Source organism: Sinohyriopsis cumingii, chromosome 15 (genome assembly GCF_028554795.1).
Source record: "Sinohyriopsis cumingii isolate HCF-2022 chromosome 15, ASM2855479v2, whole genome shotgun sequence".
NCBI lineage: Eukaryota > Metazoa > Mollusca > Bivalvia > Unionida > Unionidae > Sinohyriopsis > Sinohyriopsis cumingii.
Window position 1 is genome coordinate 60,040,219 of NC_142975.1, and position 17,859 is coordinate 60,058,077.

The 17,859-nt window shown below is 34.7% G+C and overlaps 1 protein-coding gene across 6 annotated transcripts in view; it reads left to right on the forward strand.

Moving 5' to 3' along the window:
• The window catches only part of LOC149781891 (segment polarity protein dishevelled homolog DVL-3-like), a 114,817-nt gene that overhangs the window by 35,894 nt on the left and 61,064 nt on the right, over window positions 1-17,859 (forward strand). For all 6 annotated transcript variants that reach the window (XM_089936085.1, XM_089936086.1, XM_089936084.1 and 3 more), the window contains 5 exons: window positions 4,688-4,835; window positions 6,501-6,594; window positions 8,243-8,312; window positions 8,869-8,956; window positions 17,250-17,378. In XM_089936085.1, coding sequence (XP_089792211.1) covers window positions 4,688-4,835; window positions 6,501-6,594; window positions 8,243-8,312; window positions 8,869-8,956; window positions 17,250-17,378 — 529 coding nt within the window. The remainder of the gene's footprint in view (window positions 1-4,687; window positions 4,836-6,500; window positions 6,595-8,242; window positions 8,313-8,868; window positions 8,957-17,249; window positions 17,379-17,859) is intronic.

Consider the following 17,859-nt stretch of genomic DNA (forward strand, 5'->3'; position numbering starts at 1 on the left):
TCCCACCCAGTCACATAATCCTGACACCAAGGGGACCAGTTTTTACCAAATCACCATTTTTATTAGTCTTTGGAATGACTCGGCCAGGGTTCATGAGGGATTGCCCTATAAGAGAGAAATTACTGTATGAATATTAATTATGTAAAAAAATTCTTTCAAAAGAAATTTTTGAAGTTGATGATTATTCATTGAAGAGACCAGTTGTGATTTATAATCTTTGCAGGCAAAATTGGTATGAATTCACACCCTTGGAAAGTAGTGATATTCAAGAACTATACAAGTTTGTTTTAAGTCACACATACAAAAAAGTACTCCACGGTATAAAATTTTATTTAGATGCTCACCTTTAAAGTACTTGTTGCAAAATTAATCAAGCTGATAGAAATATTAACTTGACATGACTTTTTTCTAAGCTGTTTACACATCTGGCTTCTTTGGCTTGACTTGAATGGTTGTTAAACTAACTTTGATTGGCACATTGAGTCCCGTAACAAGTATTCTTAGTTTGAACCTTGCATTAAGGAAGGTTTACAGTGTACCTTTATAACACAGGCTGTCTAGAAGATCCAAAATGGCTAAGTCCCATTGTATAGATGACGATTTCGTTCAGCAAATACTGGATAATCATATAGCCCAAGTATAAGAGTTGACATAAATTTAATAAAGAAGAATCAAAAAGTGAAAATTAAGAAGTAAAGATATTTATTTGATCAAAATACATCTGTTTGATCAAGTAGACTATGGCATTAATGGACTTAAAATCCTAACCAGAATTATGGACCAGTAAATCTGGCCTAGTATTCAGTCGAGTGCTAATTGAAGAAAGTTATGTTTGGCAAAGCTTATTTTGGTGAAAATCTTATTTTGAAGCAGAAGTATCCCAGAGAGCTGTGGAAAATTGTACGTAACAACCATAAACCGCTATGGTGATCTAGTGGTTAGACATTCGCAGGAGGTCTTGCGTTCGAGTCCTGACCTAGTCATTCTAAAGGTTTAAAAATGGTACTAAAAGCTGCCTTGCTAGGCATGCAGCATTATGAGGTTAGTGTTAGGACTGGTCAGCCTGGTGTCAGGATGTGACTGGGTGGGACATCATGCTACATGTCTACAGCACAATGCCTCAGTACTAGACATCACTATAAACTACCACACTGCAAACATCATTTGCAGTATGGTTGAAAAATTGTTAAAGCTACATTCAAAATCCAAATCACACACACTCATAAGAATGATAAAAAATAGTTTTCAAACTTGTTCAGCTGGCAGAGTTAGCTATGTGTATGCCCCTTCAGACAGCAGACCTTGAGAGGGGTTCTCAGTACAGAACAATATTCACACACAGATAAGGAAAGGATTAAGCAAAGAAAAAAAATCAACAGACTAATGCTTATTCAACTGGAGGCAATATCTTTTAAAGATTTTGATTTCTGTGGAGGTCTTAAAGAGTGGAGCAGGAAGAAAGAGACATATGGAAGTATTGGGTAGATGTAGCCATTTCCTCCTTTCCCTGCTTTTTTCTTCTACTCCCACTTGTTTTTGTGATATCGAGGGAAGTGCTCCCAAACAATAAAATCCTGGGAGCATTTCAGCTGCTCTTAGTTTTTTAAATAGAATAAGATTGGTTCTTTGGTGTATCTGTTGTTACATAATCACATCATAGGTTGAATATTTTTCAGTGAGGTTAAAAAAATTCTAAGACAAAGATCCCATTGGTTGTTTCATAATGTCTTTTTCTGAATTGAAAGTAAATTTGGGGTGTACAGTGTGTATGAGGAACTATCTCCATTTGTATGGTAATAAATTTTCCTTAATCTGGAGTTTCGAAATTAAGTAACCTGGTGAACTTGAAAAGATATGAAATTTTTGGAAGCCTTTGTCTAAGATGTAATAGGAATTTTATGACTTCCAGTTCCGTACCATTTTCAGTGTATCACTTTTTATATTAAAAAAGCTGATAGCCAAAGGCAACAGCTGAAATGATATCTATGGGTGAGTTATAGCAGTTAAGCTTTATAACCACCAGGAATTTACATGTATGATGTTCACATCTTTCATTCTTGGCAAATTGCAATCATTCTGTGAATAAACTTGAACAGGGCTTTTGCTAGGCTTTGCATTTGTCACCAGATGTGAAAGAATTTTGAAAGTGGCACAGTTTTTTTACTGACTGGCAAAAGTTGCTGGCGATAAACTTTTACTAAGTAAATGTTAAATTTTTTATTGATATAAGCGACTAAGGCCACTTAATGCCCGTTTTCACTAACTGCAGCAGGCAATGCATCATGTCGGTAGATGATGAATGATATCTTATTCGAACATGATTGCAGCTAACTGCAAGCTGTCAGTCGGGTTTGAGAAGCAATTAAATGTGTTTAGTAGGAAATAAGGAATGACTGAGGGATATACTCTGTTGTGTAACAGGTCAGCAGAAAGATTTGGTGTAATTTGCACGTGTTGTTAATTTATGTTCATTGCAAACTGTGAGTGTGAGATGCACTGGGGACTGCTTAGTGTTTCAGGGATTATTTACTTAAATATCACATTTTCTGTGGTCTGAACATAACTGAGTAACACAGGATGCCGGTCATCGACTGTAATGGCTCAAGTCACTTATATCAATGAAAAATTTAAAAATTACTTTATAAAACAAGTCTCTAGCAAGCACAAAGAATACGCCTAATCTAGCTCTGAAAAATAAAGATTTATATCCAGCTGGGTCTGAGGCAGCTACTAGTTTATTTGTTGCTCCTATTTCTACTGCAAATATGGGAGGAGGCAAGTCAGCAGAATCTGATCAAAACAAACTTAGAAAATTCTTTGGGTATATCTACTCTGAAAAATGTAATGAGAATTTCTACTGATGGGCCAAGTTTTGAGAATTTTGATTCAGGAAGGCATTTAAGAATTGAGGCAAATTTTAATGAAGTGACAGTGACATTGTTCATAGTCTAGGCAGTAATTTGTGGTATCAGTTATAAATAAGCATTCTTATTCATAAAGTCTAAGCAGTATTGTGTAGTCTCAGTTATAAAGAAACGTTCTTATTCATTCTTGCTTTTCATATGCTATACATTGAACTTCACGTTTATATAATGGGATCGTTATATTTATTAATAATTAGTCTGTGCTTTGAAATGTAATAAATACATGTACAAACTGTTTTATTGTCATGTTTATATAGATTAAAAATAGGACCAGTATAATATTACACATATATATTTAAGTCTCTGTACCAAGGCATAAAATGGCTCCTTTTGTTGAAAAGTGGCTCCAAATTTTTTAATTTGGCAAATTTCATGGTGAAAAGATATATATATGTATCCAAGTGAGGCCCTGAACTTTAACCATTGTGTTTGTGATTTCAACATTTGTCAGCATCAAAGCTGCTGAGTAGTACTTTAACTGCAGTAGGGTCTTTTTGTTTTGTTATTTTCCCATAGGAGTCTAAATGTTCTTGATGTTTAGCAGTCATGTGTCTGCACAAATATTTGTATGTTGATTTCATTTGGTCATATCCATCTTCTTCTACTTTCATCTTTCTGTCCATCCAGAGAAGCCTGTTAACAAGATTTTTCAGAAATAATCAGGATAGACATGAAAGATTTTATTCTTTACTGTACATGTGTACAGCGCATGGTTGGATTTCAAGCCATTAAAATATATTTGTACACAATTTTTGGACGAAAACATTGTTAGCACAATTTAAATGAAATTTGGTGCACATATTTGTATTCATATATAGAGAACCTGATTTGATTTTCAGACCGATACAGAAATATTTAAATTTCTTGGACTTTTTTAAAACTTTGCAGACTTGTTTGCAAGGACCATGTTGGCACAATGAAAGCAAAAACTACCTCATTAAAGAAATGTGATTTGTGTAGGTGAATTTGTATTACAAGTAAACAACCTGATTAAATTTTCATGCGATTATTTTTTTTTCTCTAGATGTGTTCGACTTTATGGACCTTTATTTTTATCTGCTGCGTGGGCTTTTTCTACAAGGGAGAGAGCATATATATTTTAGGAACTCAGCCCTAGTTTCATGTTTTTTTTCTGTTCCAGCTTAATGTCAAAAGAAAATCCAACATTGTAAAAGCCTAAATTTTTTTATGAATATTGAGTTTCAAAAGGATTGTACTTTGGCACAAGAGAGTCTGAATTTGGTCATCATTCATTTTTCTATTTTGGTAATGTTTTCTAATTTCATGGCGTTTGTTTTTGTAATCATATCATTATGTGTTTTTTCATCTTATAGGTGTTGTCTAATCTTGTAAAGCACTTAGAGCTTCTAAAGATTAGGCGCTATACAAAGTCCTCATTATTATTTTGATGATTATTATGATTATTATTAGTCAGCTTTAAAAAAACACAAATTTGGTTAAATAGAAGTGAGTTAGTTATCCAAAATTAGATTTCAAATGGAATGGTATACCTTTTTGCTCATCTTATAGCCACCGGAGTGCTGCATTAATTTAACCTGTTTTCTGTGGTAATGGAGTGCCTCATTGTATCGTCTTCTGTTGTACTGGAGTGCTATTTTGTTGCATTCAGCGAAAATGAATTTAGAAAGTATAATCTATTTCAAATTGAAGATAATCTTTTTAGGTTAATGCCATACTAACCCAAATAAAAAATTGTCACTCCCAAAATTCTAAATAATTTCACCTGTTATATCCTCTTCCAGCACCACCCCCAAGGATTAACGGTCACGCAAAACATGACCGTCATCGCGATCGCAGAGGACATGGCCATTCATACGAGTCATCAACCGTACTCAGTAGTGACTTGGAAACTACCACATTCTTTGAATCGGAGGATGATACTGGCAGCAGGTATATCCAATTAAACTATAAATGACATGATTTTAACAATAATAGAATTCATGCAAACCTTTGAAGTAAATAGAGGAACATAAAACTATCATTTGCATTTAATTATGGAGTGCTAAATGGGTCACTGGAACTGACAATGATGAGGATCAGGATTTGGGCTGGTGTAATGGCATACCCACCCAACATGTGAACAGTATGGACAGTGAAGCCTCTTTTGTTACAGCCTATATTTATAGTTAGCTGTGTATTAAAATATGCTCATATAATGATCAGAAAGTTGGAATGTCTTTTTTTTTTTTTTTTGGAAGATCTATAGTTAGCTCATTTGCATAACCTTAATCATCCTGAAATTATGTCATTGACAGTGCAATTGCTATGATGGACTTCTTGAAAATCTTTCTGCTGCTTCATCTGAACATAGCTGCCAAGTGTCCTGTTTTTCCAGTTTGTCCCTTATTTTGGACTTGAATATGGGTGTACGTTTTTCTTCCTAAAAATACATTTTTTTTAATATAAAAAAATTACAAATCTTTCAGTTTTCTGTTTAGAACAGGCACTCAATTCCATTCTGATAGAAATGTATTGCATGTATATAGGAATAGAGTTTTAAAATATGATTGGTTCATTTAAAATCAAGGCTACCTTGCCTGTCTTTATCTGCCATTGGATTTCGCAAACAGGTGCTGCTATCACTGTATCTCATTTTCATAATAGCCATAATCGTGTCGAAAAGAAAAGAAGAATAATCAGAATTTTCTGCAGGAAAGAGAAGAAAACAGAACTGGAAGTACAATTGTGCCGTCTTGTTTAGATTTGTGAAAACCATCTAGTAAAGGAGAATACTTTGCGTTTTGCAAATTGTGTGTGATTTTGCTATTGGGCACGGATGCACCCATGACATACAAGAGCATAAAAAAGCTAATAAACATGGGGTTGCTGCTTCATCATCAGCAATTCTGCCTGAACGTACGACGTATATAACCTTGATCTAATTCAATCAAACTTTGGTTTGTAAAATTTCTTATAGAAATGAACGTTCCTCTTTCTCTTACTAGTGTGCTAAAAGTCTATTTCGCACACGTTTTCCAGACAGTAAAATTACAAAGGATTACTTGTGTGCTAGTACGAAAACAGGCCATAAGAAAAACACACAGAATTCAGATCATCAATGAAAGATGGTACATTGGAGATGATAATGATTAAAGAAAAAAAAAACAAGGTGCGGAAAAGGATCATACAAACATCCTGTGTCTGAGTGTGTGTTGCACTCTTGCACCTTCTAAATAGGCACCCAAATGGAACACATAACATCTTTGACATTAAATAATTAAGGCAGGTACTGTCCTATTTTACTGATGGTTGTAGATGTTGTAAATAGTTACATATGCGTTAAAAGAATTTGTTCCTGAAAATCAGTTGTTTTTGTCATAAGCAGTCAGTATTTTTTACTCGGATTGGCAGCTATGTCTGAATTAATGGTCATATTGACACTGGGTTTTCTTGGAAAGACTTCTAATGGTCTTCAGTTGGTCAGACAAAAATGGTGCCTGTTACATCCAATGTGGTCACAGCATCCAGTTTTAAAATCTTGTTATCTCTCAAGAATATCGATGATGATTTCTAATGGAACATCAGTCCACATTTCTCTTTCTGGTCTTTTTTCAGATTCTCATCTGTCACAGATACAACAACCAGATCTTCAAAATATGGTCGACAAAGGAAGCGAAGGAGGAAGCATAGATTACCAGCTATTAGTCGTGTATGTACGCTTTTTTACTGTCTTATTCATTATGGCTTGTACATGTTTTTTAAAAATATTTTATTAGATCTAACCTATACTAAGTTGTATGTCATCCCCCATACGTTTAATGCACCTATAGAATAAACTTTTTGTGTAGATCACTGATACAGAAGATGTATGTTTTCAGCAAAAATCAATGGGTTAAAACATTATATGTACTTTCTTAAAATCATATTGGGGAATATATACTGTTGATAACAAATAGAACTGAATAGGCCACATTTGGAAATTTAATAATTTTATTGGTATTATATATTTAATCAGTGTTATTGATAACTATTTCCTGTTCAAAATCTTTTGTTTACCTGTGATCAGTTCTTGACTTGGCCTACATGGGTGTGAGATGGCTTGACAGTAGCTTCACATGGGTTGGTGGTTCATCTTTGATTTTGCTTTAGAATGTAAATATAAACTGTTACAATCTTGCAAAAAAAATGTTGTCTAATGATCCTTTCCTGTTCCATGGGAGCTGTTTTGGATATCTTCTTTTGAAGACGTCGAATTTGCTTAAACCACAGTATTGGCAAGGAGTGGATGCTTTACACATGGACCAGAAAAATTAACTGGCCTTTATTAAACTGAAATAGATAATTAGAATATTTGTCTACCCTGGCATAAGAATTGAATCATGATTTGTTATTTTAATAAGCCAACATATCTGAGCTGATTTTTCCAGTATTTTTTAACCAATTCAACATTATCATGGCCTACTTGCTCGATATGCAGTCAGCCTTATCCCTGTCCATGTTATTTGTATCCTTTTTGATCCTTTGATTCTAACATCAAGGAAAGTTTAATCCACAAGCTGTTGAATCATTGACCAAGCTGTGCAAGAAATGGGTAAGTATGAAGTCTGGTTTGTAAACTGTACATTTTTCTTTGTTGTCAGCTTATTGTCAGCAAAGTGAATGGTTTTCATCAAATTCTATACTTTCAATAGAGATGTGTTTTTACCTCCCATCCAGGTATAACTGTTCAAATATCTCACACAGAATGAGAAAGGTCAGAGACAACTCGAATTACTATGATTCATGAAACATTCTTTCGAGGAAAAGACTATGTTAATCATTTTGTAAAATCATATTCAGATTATGGGAAAATTTCTGCTTAATTCAAACTTTTTGCAACTTTTGCAGGCAAGGCAAAAAACACCACAAAATTTAACTTTGTGGGAACTAAGGATGTTCACCATTTAAGTGCACCATGTGTTCACGTCATGAAAATTAAGACTTTTCCTGTCTGCATGGGTTCGAGTCTCAGGCCCGGCTAATGTGGGTATGTGAGAAAGCCTGCCAGTAGTTTCTCTTGGGTGGGTGGTTCTTCCCAGGGTTTTTCAGGGTTCTTCCTCCACCAGTTTTACTGGCTGCCATGTATAGCCTATCTTGTGTTGAAAAATGGCGTTAAACATTACAACAACAACAACATATAAAGTATTCTATTTTGCTGACTTTTATTTCGTTGTCATGGTAAAGCAATAACGAGCGGTATAATTTACGTGCAACAGATTTCAAGATCTGATGTAAGCCTTAGAAATTGCATGAATGTCTTATACAGAGTTTATATCTTGTCATGCTAATTTATGTTGAATGTGTTGTTTTGTTTTCAGGCCTCGTCTTTCAGTAGCATAACAGATTCTACAATGTCTCTTAATATTATAACTGTCACCTTGAATATGGGTAAGTAGATAGCAGGTAAGCAAGAACTTTTCATCTCGCCATAGCCAAAGGCTTTGCAAGTTTATAATCAGGTCTTGCATATGTATTTTGTTGTTACAATATTTATTTGCTGAAAACATAGTAACATTTGAAAACTCACTGTTTGTAAATTACAGAATTGATTTTGGAAAATTTCAAAAGGAGAAGCTTTGTATTTGCATATAGAATGTTAGTCCATCACTAAATATGAATTCTGATTTGGAGGAAGAAAAAAAAAAAGTTTTGGATTTCCAAATCAAACACAAGATTGCATAGAGAACTCTTGAATCAAGTTTATCAGGACAGATCATTTCATTATCAGTTAGAAACAGAGATATTCACCAGTAAATGCTACTATTTACCATGAATAGGATGTAAAAATCTATGAGAATTGGTTTGAGGATCAAAATAAAAGTAATTGTGACTATCATATCCATCATTTGTATTGTTTTTAAAATATTTAAATATCTTTTTCCAAAATTTGTTTTTGCATATTTCTTTTCTTTGTTTGTTGTAATTTTAGTTTTTCTTTTTTCAGACACAGTAAATTTTCTAGGGATTAGTATTGTGGGCCAAAGTAACAAAGGAGGAGATGGAGGGATCTACGTCGGTTCTATCATGAAAGGGTTAGTTTGGCTTTGTGTAATTTATATTTTTCAAAGTCATGTCCTTTTAGTGCCATGTGATATCTGGAGCAAATATTACTATTTCCAGTGGGTCCAACTGTCTGTGTGGTAGTTGCCCCAAATACATGCCTGAAACTTTGTACTTTTATTAATAATCATATGTGGTTACCTTGGGGCAGTTTCTGTATGAAAGGAAATGAAGTGGCTGAATGCAGCTCAGAAGGCAGTATCACTTGTTTTGGTTGAATATGTTAGGAGTAATCAAGAAAGTTCCCAAGTTTTTACACCACTGCATCCACCATTAAATATTTCTACTACATCCTGCCAGCTCTCATGATTTTGGCATGAAATTTCACGACTCGCGATAGCGATTCACAAATTCACACCGCTTGCAAAAAAATCATGAATTCCTGAATTCTCAATTGACTAAAATAACTTGATTCATTTAAGTGCTATTCAAGACAGCAGCAGTTGTCACTGATGCAATAACGGTCCTGTATTTGCTAGTGGAGATGTTAGTACAACTATAATTGTTACAGTTTGCCTTGTAGCAAGCATTGTGAAGTATATTGTCTATATTTAGAACAGAAGTTTTACAAATGCTCATGAACAAAACTGAGGCTTAGCTAATTTGTTTTTTTAATGGCACATGAACAGACTCAAAGCAACTAGTTTTTTTAAACAAGCACTAAATGAAGACAGCTTTTTTGAGTGGGGGAATTTTTGAGGTATTGAAAGATTAGCATATATCATAATTTGCTTGATATTTTGCCATGTATTCGCTGACACCACTAATCATTAATCGTTTAACATTTCATCTTTTGAATTAATACCGTTTCGTAATTAAGCTACACTACAGTTAAAATGTTTTCACCTCCAAGGGAAAAGATATTTATTATACAAAAGGTGAAGTATAAATTGGAGTACACAAAAAATTGGCCTTGGATTCAGCCACAAGACATTGTTGGACATTATGCTTTGAGCACATTAGTATGCAACAAATTTTAGAATTGGGAGCGTACACAGGGGCTCGTATCATTGCTTACAATTTACCTGTCATACATGTACTATATAATAATATATATGTGGGCATGTGGCAGAACAATATAAAAAAGCACACTGCTAGCAAAAAGCATATAGATACTGGGAAAATTAAGAGCACCCATAACAGATTTCAGCTCTGGACTACTTGAAGCCACCTACTCAAGACCTGCAAGCTACTAATGCTGAAGCATTGTTTGTGAGTTTTCTTGTTGAATATAACCTGCCTTTCTCAGTTGGAGATCAGCAACAGTGACAGTGAAAGAGTATTTCCTATTGTTTGGAAAAAGAAGAAAAACTTTAGTGCCTCCTTAGGTGCTGAAAATTTGCAACAATTTTAGTCGCCAAGATTAACCAGCAGGCAAGAAGCCTGAACTGTGCTGAAAACAAATTTACCATGGCCTAATTCAGGAAGTTCAAATTTTCCAAAGCATTATATCATATAACAAATAGCATGAAGTTTGTGTATATCAGTAAATTTGACTGCAAATAAATTTGTACATGTGATCAGTGTAAATAATGTTTTAGTTTTATTTTGGGATTTTCATATAATGCAGTATTTACCATCAAGGCTGATGGAGCTAGTGTCATGATATAATTTTTCACTTGTTGTGTTCAGAATTCATAAATGTTTATCACTGTTTTCACTAACTGCAAGTCTGGAGGGTTGGCAGCTCTGCTGCTGTTAACTCATTCAATCCTGACACTGTTGTCAGTATCACTGCTGTTATGCCCAAGCAGTAGTAGGCTGTGCCTAGCTGCTTGTGCTGCTAAGAGCTTTTATCTAATTGGAAAATTGTGTAAACATCGTGCACATTCATTCATTCTTACCTTGATTTCTCTGCTTATTTCCGCACATAAATCCTAGAAATTTTCACCAGTTGTTCCAAAAAAATTTATCTACACAGTCATATATTTTTTGTGTTATTTGTTTAGATTTTGAACAAGTCAGTTTTACTCCGTTATTCACTCGTTTCAAGCAAATATTCTTTTTATCTTATGCTCACATACATTGGCTACCTAAAGTCTGTGACAGAGAATTAGCAGATTTCTTACGGTAATGTCAGCTGTTTACCGTATATGTTCTGCTGTGCTATGTGTACCTGCGCACAAAATTAGTTCCACATCAGATTGATAAAAATTAACTGATATTTCCAGAATAACAAACTACAGTCTCAAGGATAACAGACAGGGATTATTAATAATAAAACAACCACAAGTAATTCATCAATGTATAAGTAGTACACGGACAGAAAATCAAAGGGAGGTAAGTATGTTTTGATCCCAAAAAGTAGTTCCTGTAGTGAACAAATATTATTTTTTCACTACAGTGAAATATCAATATTATTTTAATTAGAAAATCAAGTAATTCACTTCTTAGCATTAAATAAAGAAATTACTGTACTTGCCAATCTGCCTAATAAAGCAAGGGACACAAACTATGATGAGTACTAAAGAAAATCACAATAACATTATCCATGCAGAAAATTTGCAATTTTAAAAATTTATAACAGGGTTCATGCAACATTGAACAATCCTATAATTTTTTTTCAAAACTTAAATTCCTACACTTATTTTAAAAACCTAATCCTTGCAAGTTTGTTAATCCTCTTCATCCCATCTGGAACATAAAGCTGCAGCTACATTCTGCTGTCTAGGTTGGTCTTGAGTAATGGCTTGGGCTGTCCAAGGAGAGTCCCATCTCTTCCAGCTCAGTCATAACTGTCCTCCATATTATCTTTGGCCATCTGCATTTGCACTTACCAGTTGGTGTCGATCTGAGGGCTGCCTTGGCTATCCATTCTTGATGCATCCCTGTTACAAGCCCAAGCCATTGGATTCTGTGCATTTTGATCTCCAGGGAAATGTTGTTAAATCTTGTCTTTTCATATAAATTCACACTGGAGATTTTGTTTGGCCAAGATATGTTGCATATTTTACAGACTCAGCTATTGTGAAATGAATTTACTTTGCTCATGTCTGTCTTCACTACTCTCCAGCACTTGGAGCTGTACAACAGTACCAACTTCACTTTGCTGTTCTGAAGTCTGATCTTTGTCTTGAGGCAATATTGATTTCCATATAGGGTGGAGTCTCCTGAAAGCACCTACATTCTAGACACTGTTCAATGATGTTGCAATGAGTAAATATCTGATCTATGCATCCTCTTCCTTTGTGGAACCTTGCTTGTTCTTGTCTGAGATTGTCATCTATGACGGTGTAAATCCTTCAGAGAAGAATTCTGCAGAAGACTTCACTGGCAAAGAAAAAGTGTTGTCCCTCACCAGTTGTCGCAATTCCTGAGGTCACCATTTTTGGGTAGCTTAATAGTGAGACCTTTAGAACAGTCTTGTGGGACGACATTATTTTCCCATACCTTCCTAAAGAGGTCAGCCAGCACATATGCAGCAGTGGTTATATCAGCTTTTATCAACTTGGCTTTTAGAGAATCAATGCCCCGTGCCTTTCATCTCCTCATAACTTTGATGGCTGCTTTGACCTCACTTGAGTAGGTGGGCTGATATTGATGTCATTAACTCATTCAGCCCCAATCCCGCCTGTAGGCGTGATGACAGCCCCAATCCCGCCTGTAGGCGTGATGAGGCTGTTCCGTATTTCCGAGCTCTGCAGCATTACGGTCATATAAGATACACCAACATGGGTGGTAATATAAAAAAAAAACATACAGCTCTACAGTGATACCAAATAATCTGGAAGTTCTAGTTGGACTACAAAATACAGAGGAAAATCTCATTTTTTGGACCTGTTTTTTATTTGCCCACAATTTTCTCGTGGTCGAAATGGCAAATGACAATTACATCAGATCACGTGATCACTGTTTATGCTCTGCTATTTAAAGTAACTGGGTCGTAATCTCCACTCTTAAAAATGGAGGTCGCGGATTTCATTCATTACTTATGAAGCTTTCATGATTGGAATCACAACTGTGAAAGCTTCAATAACTTAGGTAAAGGCTCTGATATTGATGTAGGCAGCAAATAGTTTTATAAATTATCAAATTCAGATGACTTAGTTATGTAGACGCAGACAATAAACTTTCAAGTATGAGAAATGGCAGCTATGGTTGGTCACGCAGCTTCACTGACTTGGCAATGAACAAGTTTTCACAAGATTTTAAAGCACATACAAAATTATCTGTGAAACAAAATTACACGGCTATAACAATTGGACTTGACTCTTACATTTTTCCACACATAATAGATGTGTACCAAATATGTAAAATGTTTGAAATTGCTGTTAAACGTAACATTACATTGCTTAACAGTTAACAGGCAGGCCTATGGTGTATGGAGTCAAATAGGTAACGGGTGTTCTATTTATAGTGCACTGCACTGGGTAACTTTGCTCTATGAGGTAATAGGTTAAGCTATAAAAGAAAAAAGAACTCCAACTTTTACCCTTCTGCCCATGCACAAGCAAAATAACCAGTGGAAAATTATGTTTCTAATACAATTAGGCTTTAGTCTTATGGAAAATCTTTGAGAGCCGATGTATTCAGAAATAGCCCCCAAAATGTCTTTCTTACTTGCATTTCATGCGAAAACGACACCTCTGGGGCCGAATGAGTTAATGTCATGTAATGGTGGTGAGTCTGCTGGCTCAACAGGTTCTGGCAGTTTTAGTACTTCGAAGTGCTGGACCCATCGCGCAGCCAGCTCCCTTGGCAATGTTATCATTCTTCCCTATTTATCTTAATTTGCATGGAGTGGTTGGATCCTTGTCCACAGCACTGTTTTGCAATTTAGTATACCATATTCAGTTCATCCTTTGCTGCTGCTGTTTCTGCCTCATTTGCTAATTCCTCTACAAAGGTTCTTCAGTGCACCCCTTTTCACTTCTTTCTCCTTCAGCTTATAATGTTTCCATGCTCCTTCAGTCAATCTTGGTGATTTAGCACTCGGCAGTTTGTCTTTGGCTTTTCTCCTTTCTTTTTTTTTTTTACAATTCTCTAATAACCATTTCTTTCTTTTTTCTTTTGATGACCAGTAAATTTCTTTGCTACTTCAGAGTATGTATTTTCAGTGTTAGTCCATTTACTTTCAATTGTGTCATGGTCTTCTCCATCGTCACTGGTTAATGCATTAAAACAATTTATAAGCTCAATGGTAAGATCTCTTTATTTCTGGTGAGCAAATCTTGCTGATGTCAAGCACTTTTTGCTGTTGTAGTATAGTATGTGTTGCCCATAGTTTAGCTTTTTCTTGGTTATCACGAGGTGTTGGTCACTTGACATCGCCTATGATGGACCTTGACATTTTGGAGACCTCTGTGTCACTTTGACTGATATTCTTTTATAGACCTCATATATTTATTTGAAAGACTAGAAGAACTAAAAATTGAATGAAGTATGTCATTTTAAAAGTTGAGAAACCTTCATGTTTTACAGTTTCCAATAATAATTAATTGGTACTAAATGATATAATATTTTATTGATCAGTAGATATGACACCAGCATTTACTAAGTGCAGTAGTTTCCCTTTCCTGTAGTGTCATAGTTGTGTATTATTCTGCCTTTGTACCTGTTTAAGCAGTGATAAGCACATTAAGATGGAGGAAGTTCCTAGCATTTTATAGCATCGCATTACAATCATGGCTGTTATGTAGGGAGGCAGTTCATTTTCTGCGGGAAACAAATACTTACTGAAAACTTTGAGAAGTCCTTAGGAAACAAAAGGCATCATGGCTGTATGCATGAAGTTTAATATAGGATGCATGCATTTCAATGAAACAAGTTATATATGTATACATCTATATGAGCAAATAATATACCAGACCTTAGTGATTGAATTGAATGATCTATCCTTTAAATCTACAGAGAAAAAAACAAAAATAGAATTATACCAAGTATCACTCTTAAGTAGAGTAACAAGTTACGAATAAGCCAAGTTTGGGAAACGAACAAGTTTGTGCCATCTCGGGAATGAATTTGATGTATTGATATTTTAGGCATATAGTTTAGAGGCTTGGTCCAACTAAAAAGCAGGTACTTTTTGTGCGTCTCAGATAGTATTAACTATTTATTTTAACCTGGCTTTGGAATTATGAACACTAAGTTCTTTTATGATCAGTTAATAACACGTACGTACTTACAATAACTCTTAAATACTGTAATGTTTTTGGCAAAGTTTATATGCAGTGGAACCTGTTCTACAACAATACCAGAGAATCTAATGTTCATCTTCTATTGCTCAGTACTTGGTTTTGGTGTATGAAAGATTCCATGTGTTGCTGAGCTCAACTAGTAAAGAGTTGAATAAAGTTTGAATAAATCCTGAAGATACTCTAGTGCAGCTGCATGTATACACAATGTGTGTGCATCAGAGATGGTCATCATCTAAAGATATGCTTACAGTTAATCTTTGTGCTCCAGTGCTTTTGTAAGAGTTATTGCCCATTTTTATTTAAGGGAAAGCATATTAGTTTTCCAGTGATTGTTACAAAACTTTGTATGTATTATGGTTAGAAGAAAAGCATGTTTATCAGTCATATTACTGGTACTATTTTTGGCTGTTGACTTTGTATATTAAGGGGGTAGGAGTGGGATGCAGAGGAGTCAGGGATGTATTTATATTGTGTTAATAGTTATGGTTGATTTTTCACAATTCTTGACATTTTAGTACCTGTTTTGTAATTTGACCAAGTTACAACCACCACCCCCTTGTCATGTTAAAGTGTAGTGTCATCAGCTTAATGGAAACCATTTCCATTACAACTTGAATTTTTATCCCGACAACTAGGCAGACCATGTACTTCCTTTATGTCTTTATATATTTGTTGGTCTGATTGGATAATGTACAAAAATATTTCAATTGGCCAAACTATACAAAGCATCAAACATCAACACTACAGCAGATATAGACATGAAATCTGTATTAATAAAACAAATGATTGGTGAAGTTCAATACAAGAATTTATAATAATAAAATGGGATTCTGAAGAATTATTCTATGCCTTTTATGCCCTCTTTTTTTTTTGGGGGGGGGGGTCCTAATGGCAAGAGGAGCTTTCAAAGGAGGTAAATTCTGCCTTAAAAATATTGCCCCCCCCCATTTAAAGCGACATAAACCAGATTTAGCTATGAGAAGAAATGATTGTGCCTTTTGCTTACCTGCTTCTGCATAGAATCATTTAAATATAAGATGCTCTTAAAAGATGATTGTACAAATATTTTCAGTCATATTTTATAAATGAATTTTTAATTGTAGAAAGAAATTTTTTTTTTACAGTGTTATTTGTATTTGCATACTTAAAAAAAAAATGAGAATGATTATTAATATTTTACAGAATATGTTCATCACTTCGACTATGCTGAATGTGTATTATTTCTCTGAACACTCCGTGCCAGTAATATTTTCAGTACTTTGTTTTTGCTAAAAGTCCACTGTAGATATGGTTGGAGCATACGATGTTTTTCTAACACTCCATTGTAAATATGGTAGTTGCATACAGTGTTTTCTAATACTCTACTCTGAATATGATAGTTGTATCCAATGTTTTTCTAATACTCCACTCTAACTATTGTAGTTGTATCCAATGTTTTTCGAATACTCCACTCTGAATATGGCATTTGTTTACATTGTTTTTCTGTTACTCCACTCTGAATATGGTAGTTGGATACTGTATTTTTCTAATACTCCACTCTGAATATAGTAGTTTTATACAATTTTTTCTAATACTCTACTCTAAATATTACATTGTAACCCTTGGCTGTCCTATTAAGTCATTTTGTTAAGCTCACCTTTCAGACACTGTTGATGTTTATCGCTGTTTAGTTTCATTTTTTTAAACTTTGATTAACAAGTTGTTAAAAAAATTTTAATCACAGCTTTATCACTGATGAAAATTCCCATCCTACATCAAATGTGTGTGTGTGTGTGTGTGTTTAGGATTTTTAGTGGTGCTTTAACAATTTTTCCATCATATCGCTACGATGTCTGCAGTGTGGCAGTTTATAATGATGCTAGCATAGGGGCATCATACCACAAACATGTTGCATGATTTTCCACCCAGTCACATTATCCTGTCACCCGGCCAACCAGTCCTAACACTAACCTCTTAATGCTGAACGCCTCGCCATCAAATGACATAACACTTCAGTTGCATAGAGTTCTTACCACCCAAGCCATTCCCTTTCTCACACTTTTTCCTCATGTAAGTGCAAAAATGAGTACAAGCATATGAAATAGATTTGTCGTAAGGCTGAACTTTGCTTATCACCATCTGATTGCAGGGGTGCTGTTGCACAGGATGGGAAGGTAGAACCAGGGGATATGATCCTTGAGGTGAATGGAATTAGCTTTGAAAACATGAGTAATGATGATGCTGTTCGGACACTTCGGGAAGCTGTTCAAAAACCTGGGTAAGATAGTGCATGTTGAATGTTAAAATAAAGAATATTAACTGAATGAAGAGAAGTGTTTTTAGCTCTCTTTTTCTGTACAAGAAGGATTGGTATTATTTAGCACAAATGATAATGCACATGGTCTGAATATTGGGGCCATTGGTTGTTTCTGTTCAAACATTTGACAGTATCATTGTGTGGCAAGAAAACTATGGCTGTTTACATATTTTTTAAATTATGACCAAGACAGTAAGTTGCATAATAATCAGATCAGTTTCCATCCAGATTGTTAATATTTCAAATAAATTATCAAGACATGATAATAAGCTTGAAATTTATTCTGTGTTTATTGCATTTCCTGTAAATGGCATTACTTTTAGTGGTGATGACTGCATCATCACATCATCGTAATCAAACATTTAGGTTCTTTGTTTTGGAATTTGAACAATAAATTTCAAGGGCCTTGAAAAGTCCAGGAATTTCTGAGAGTGGAGTTCAA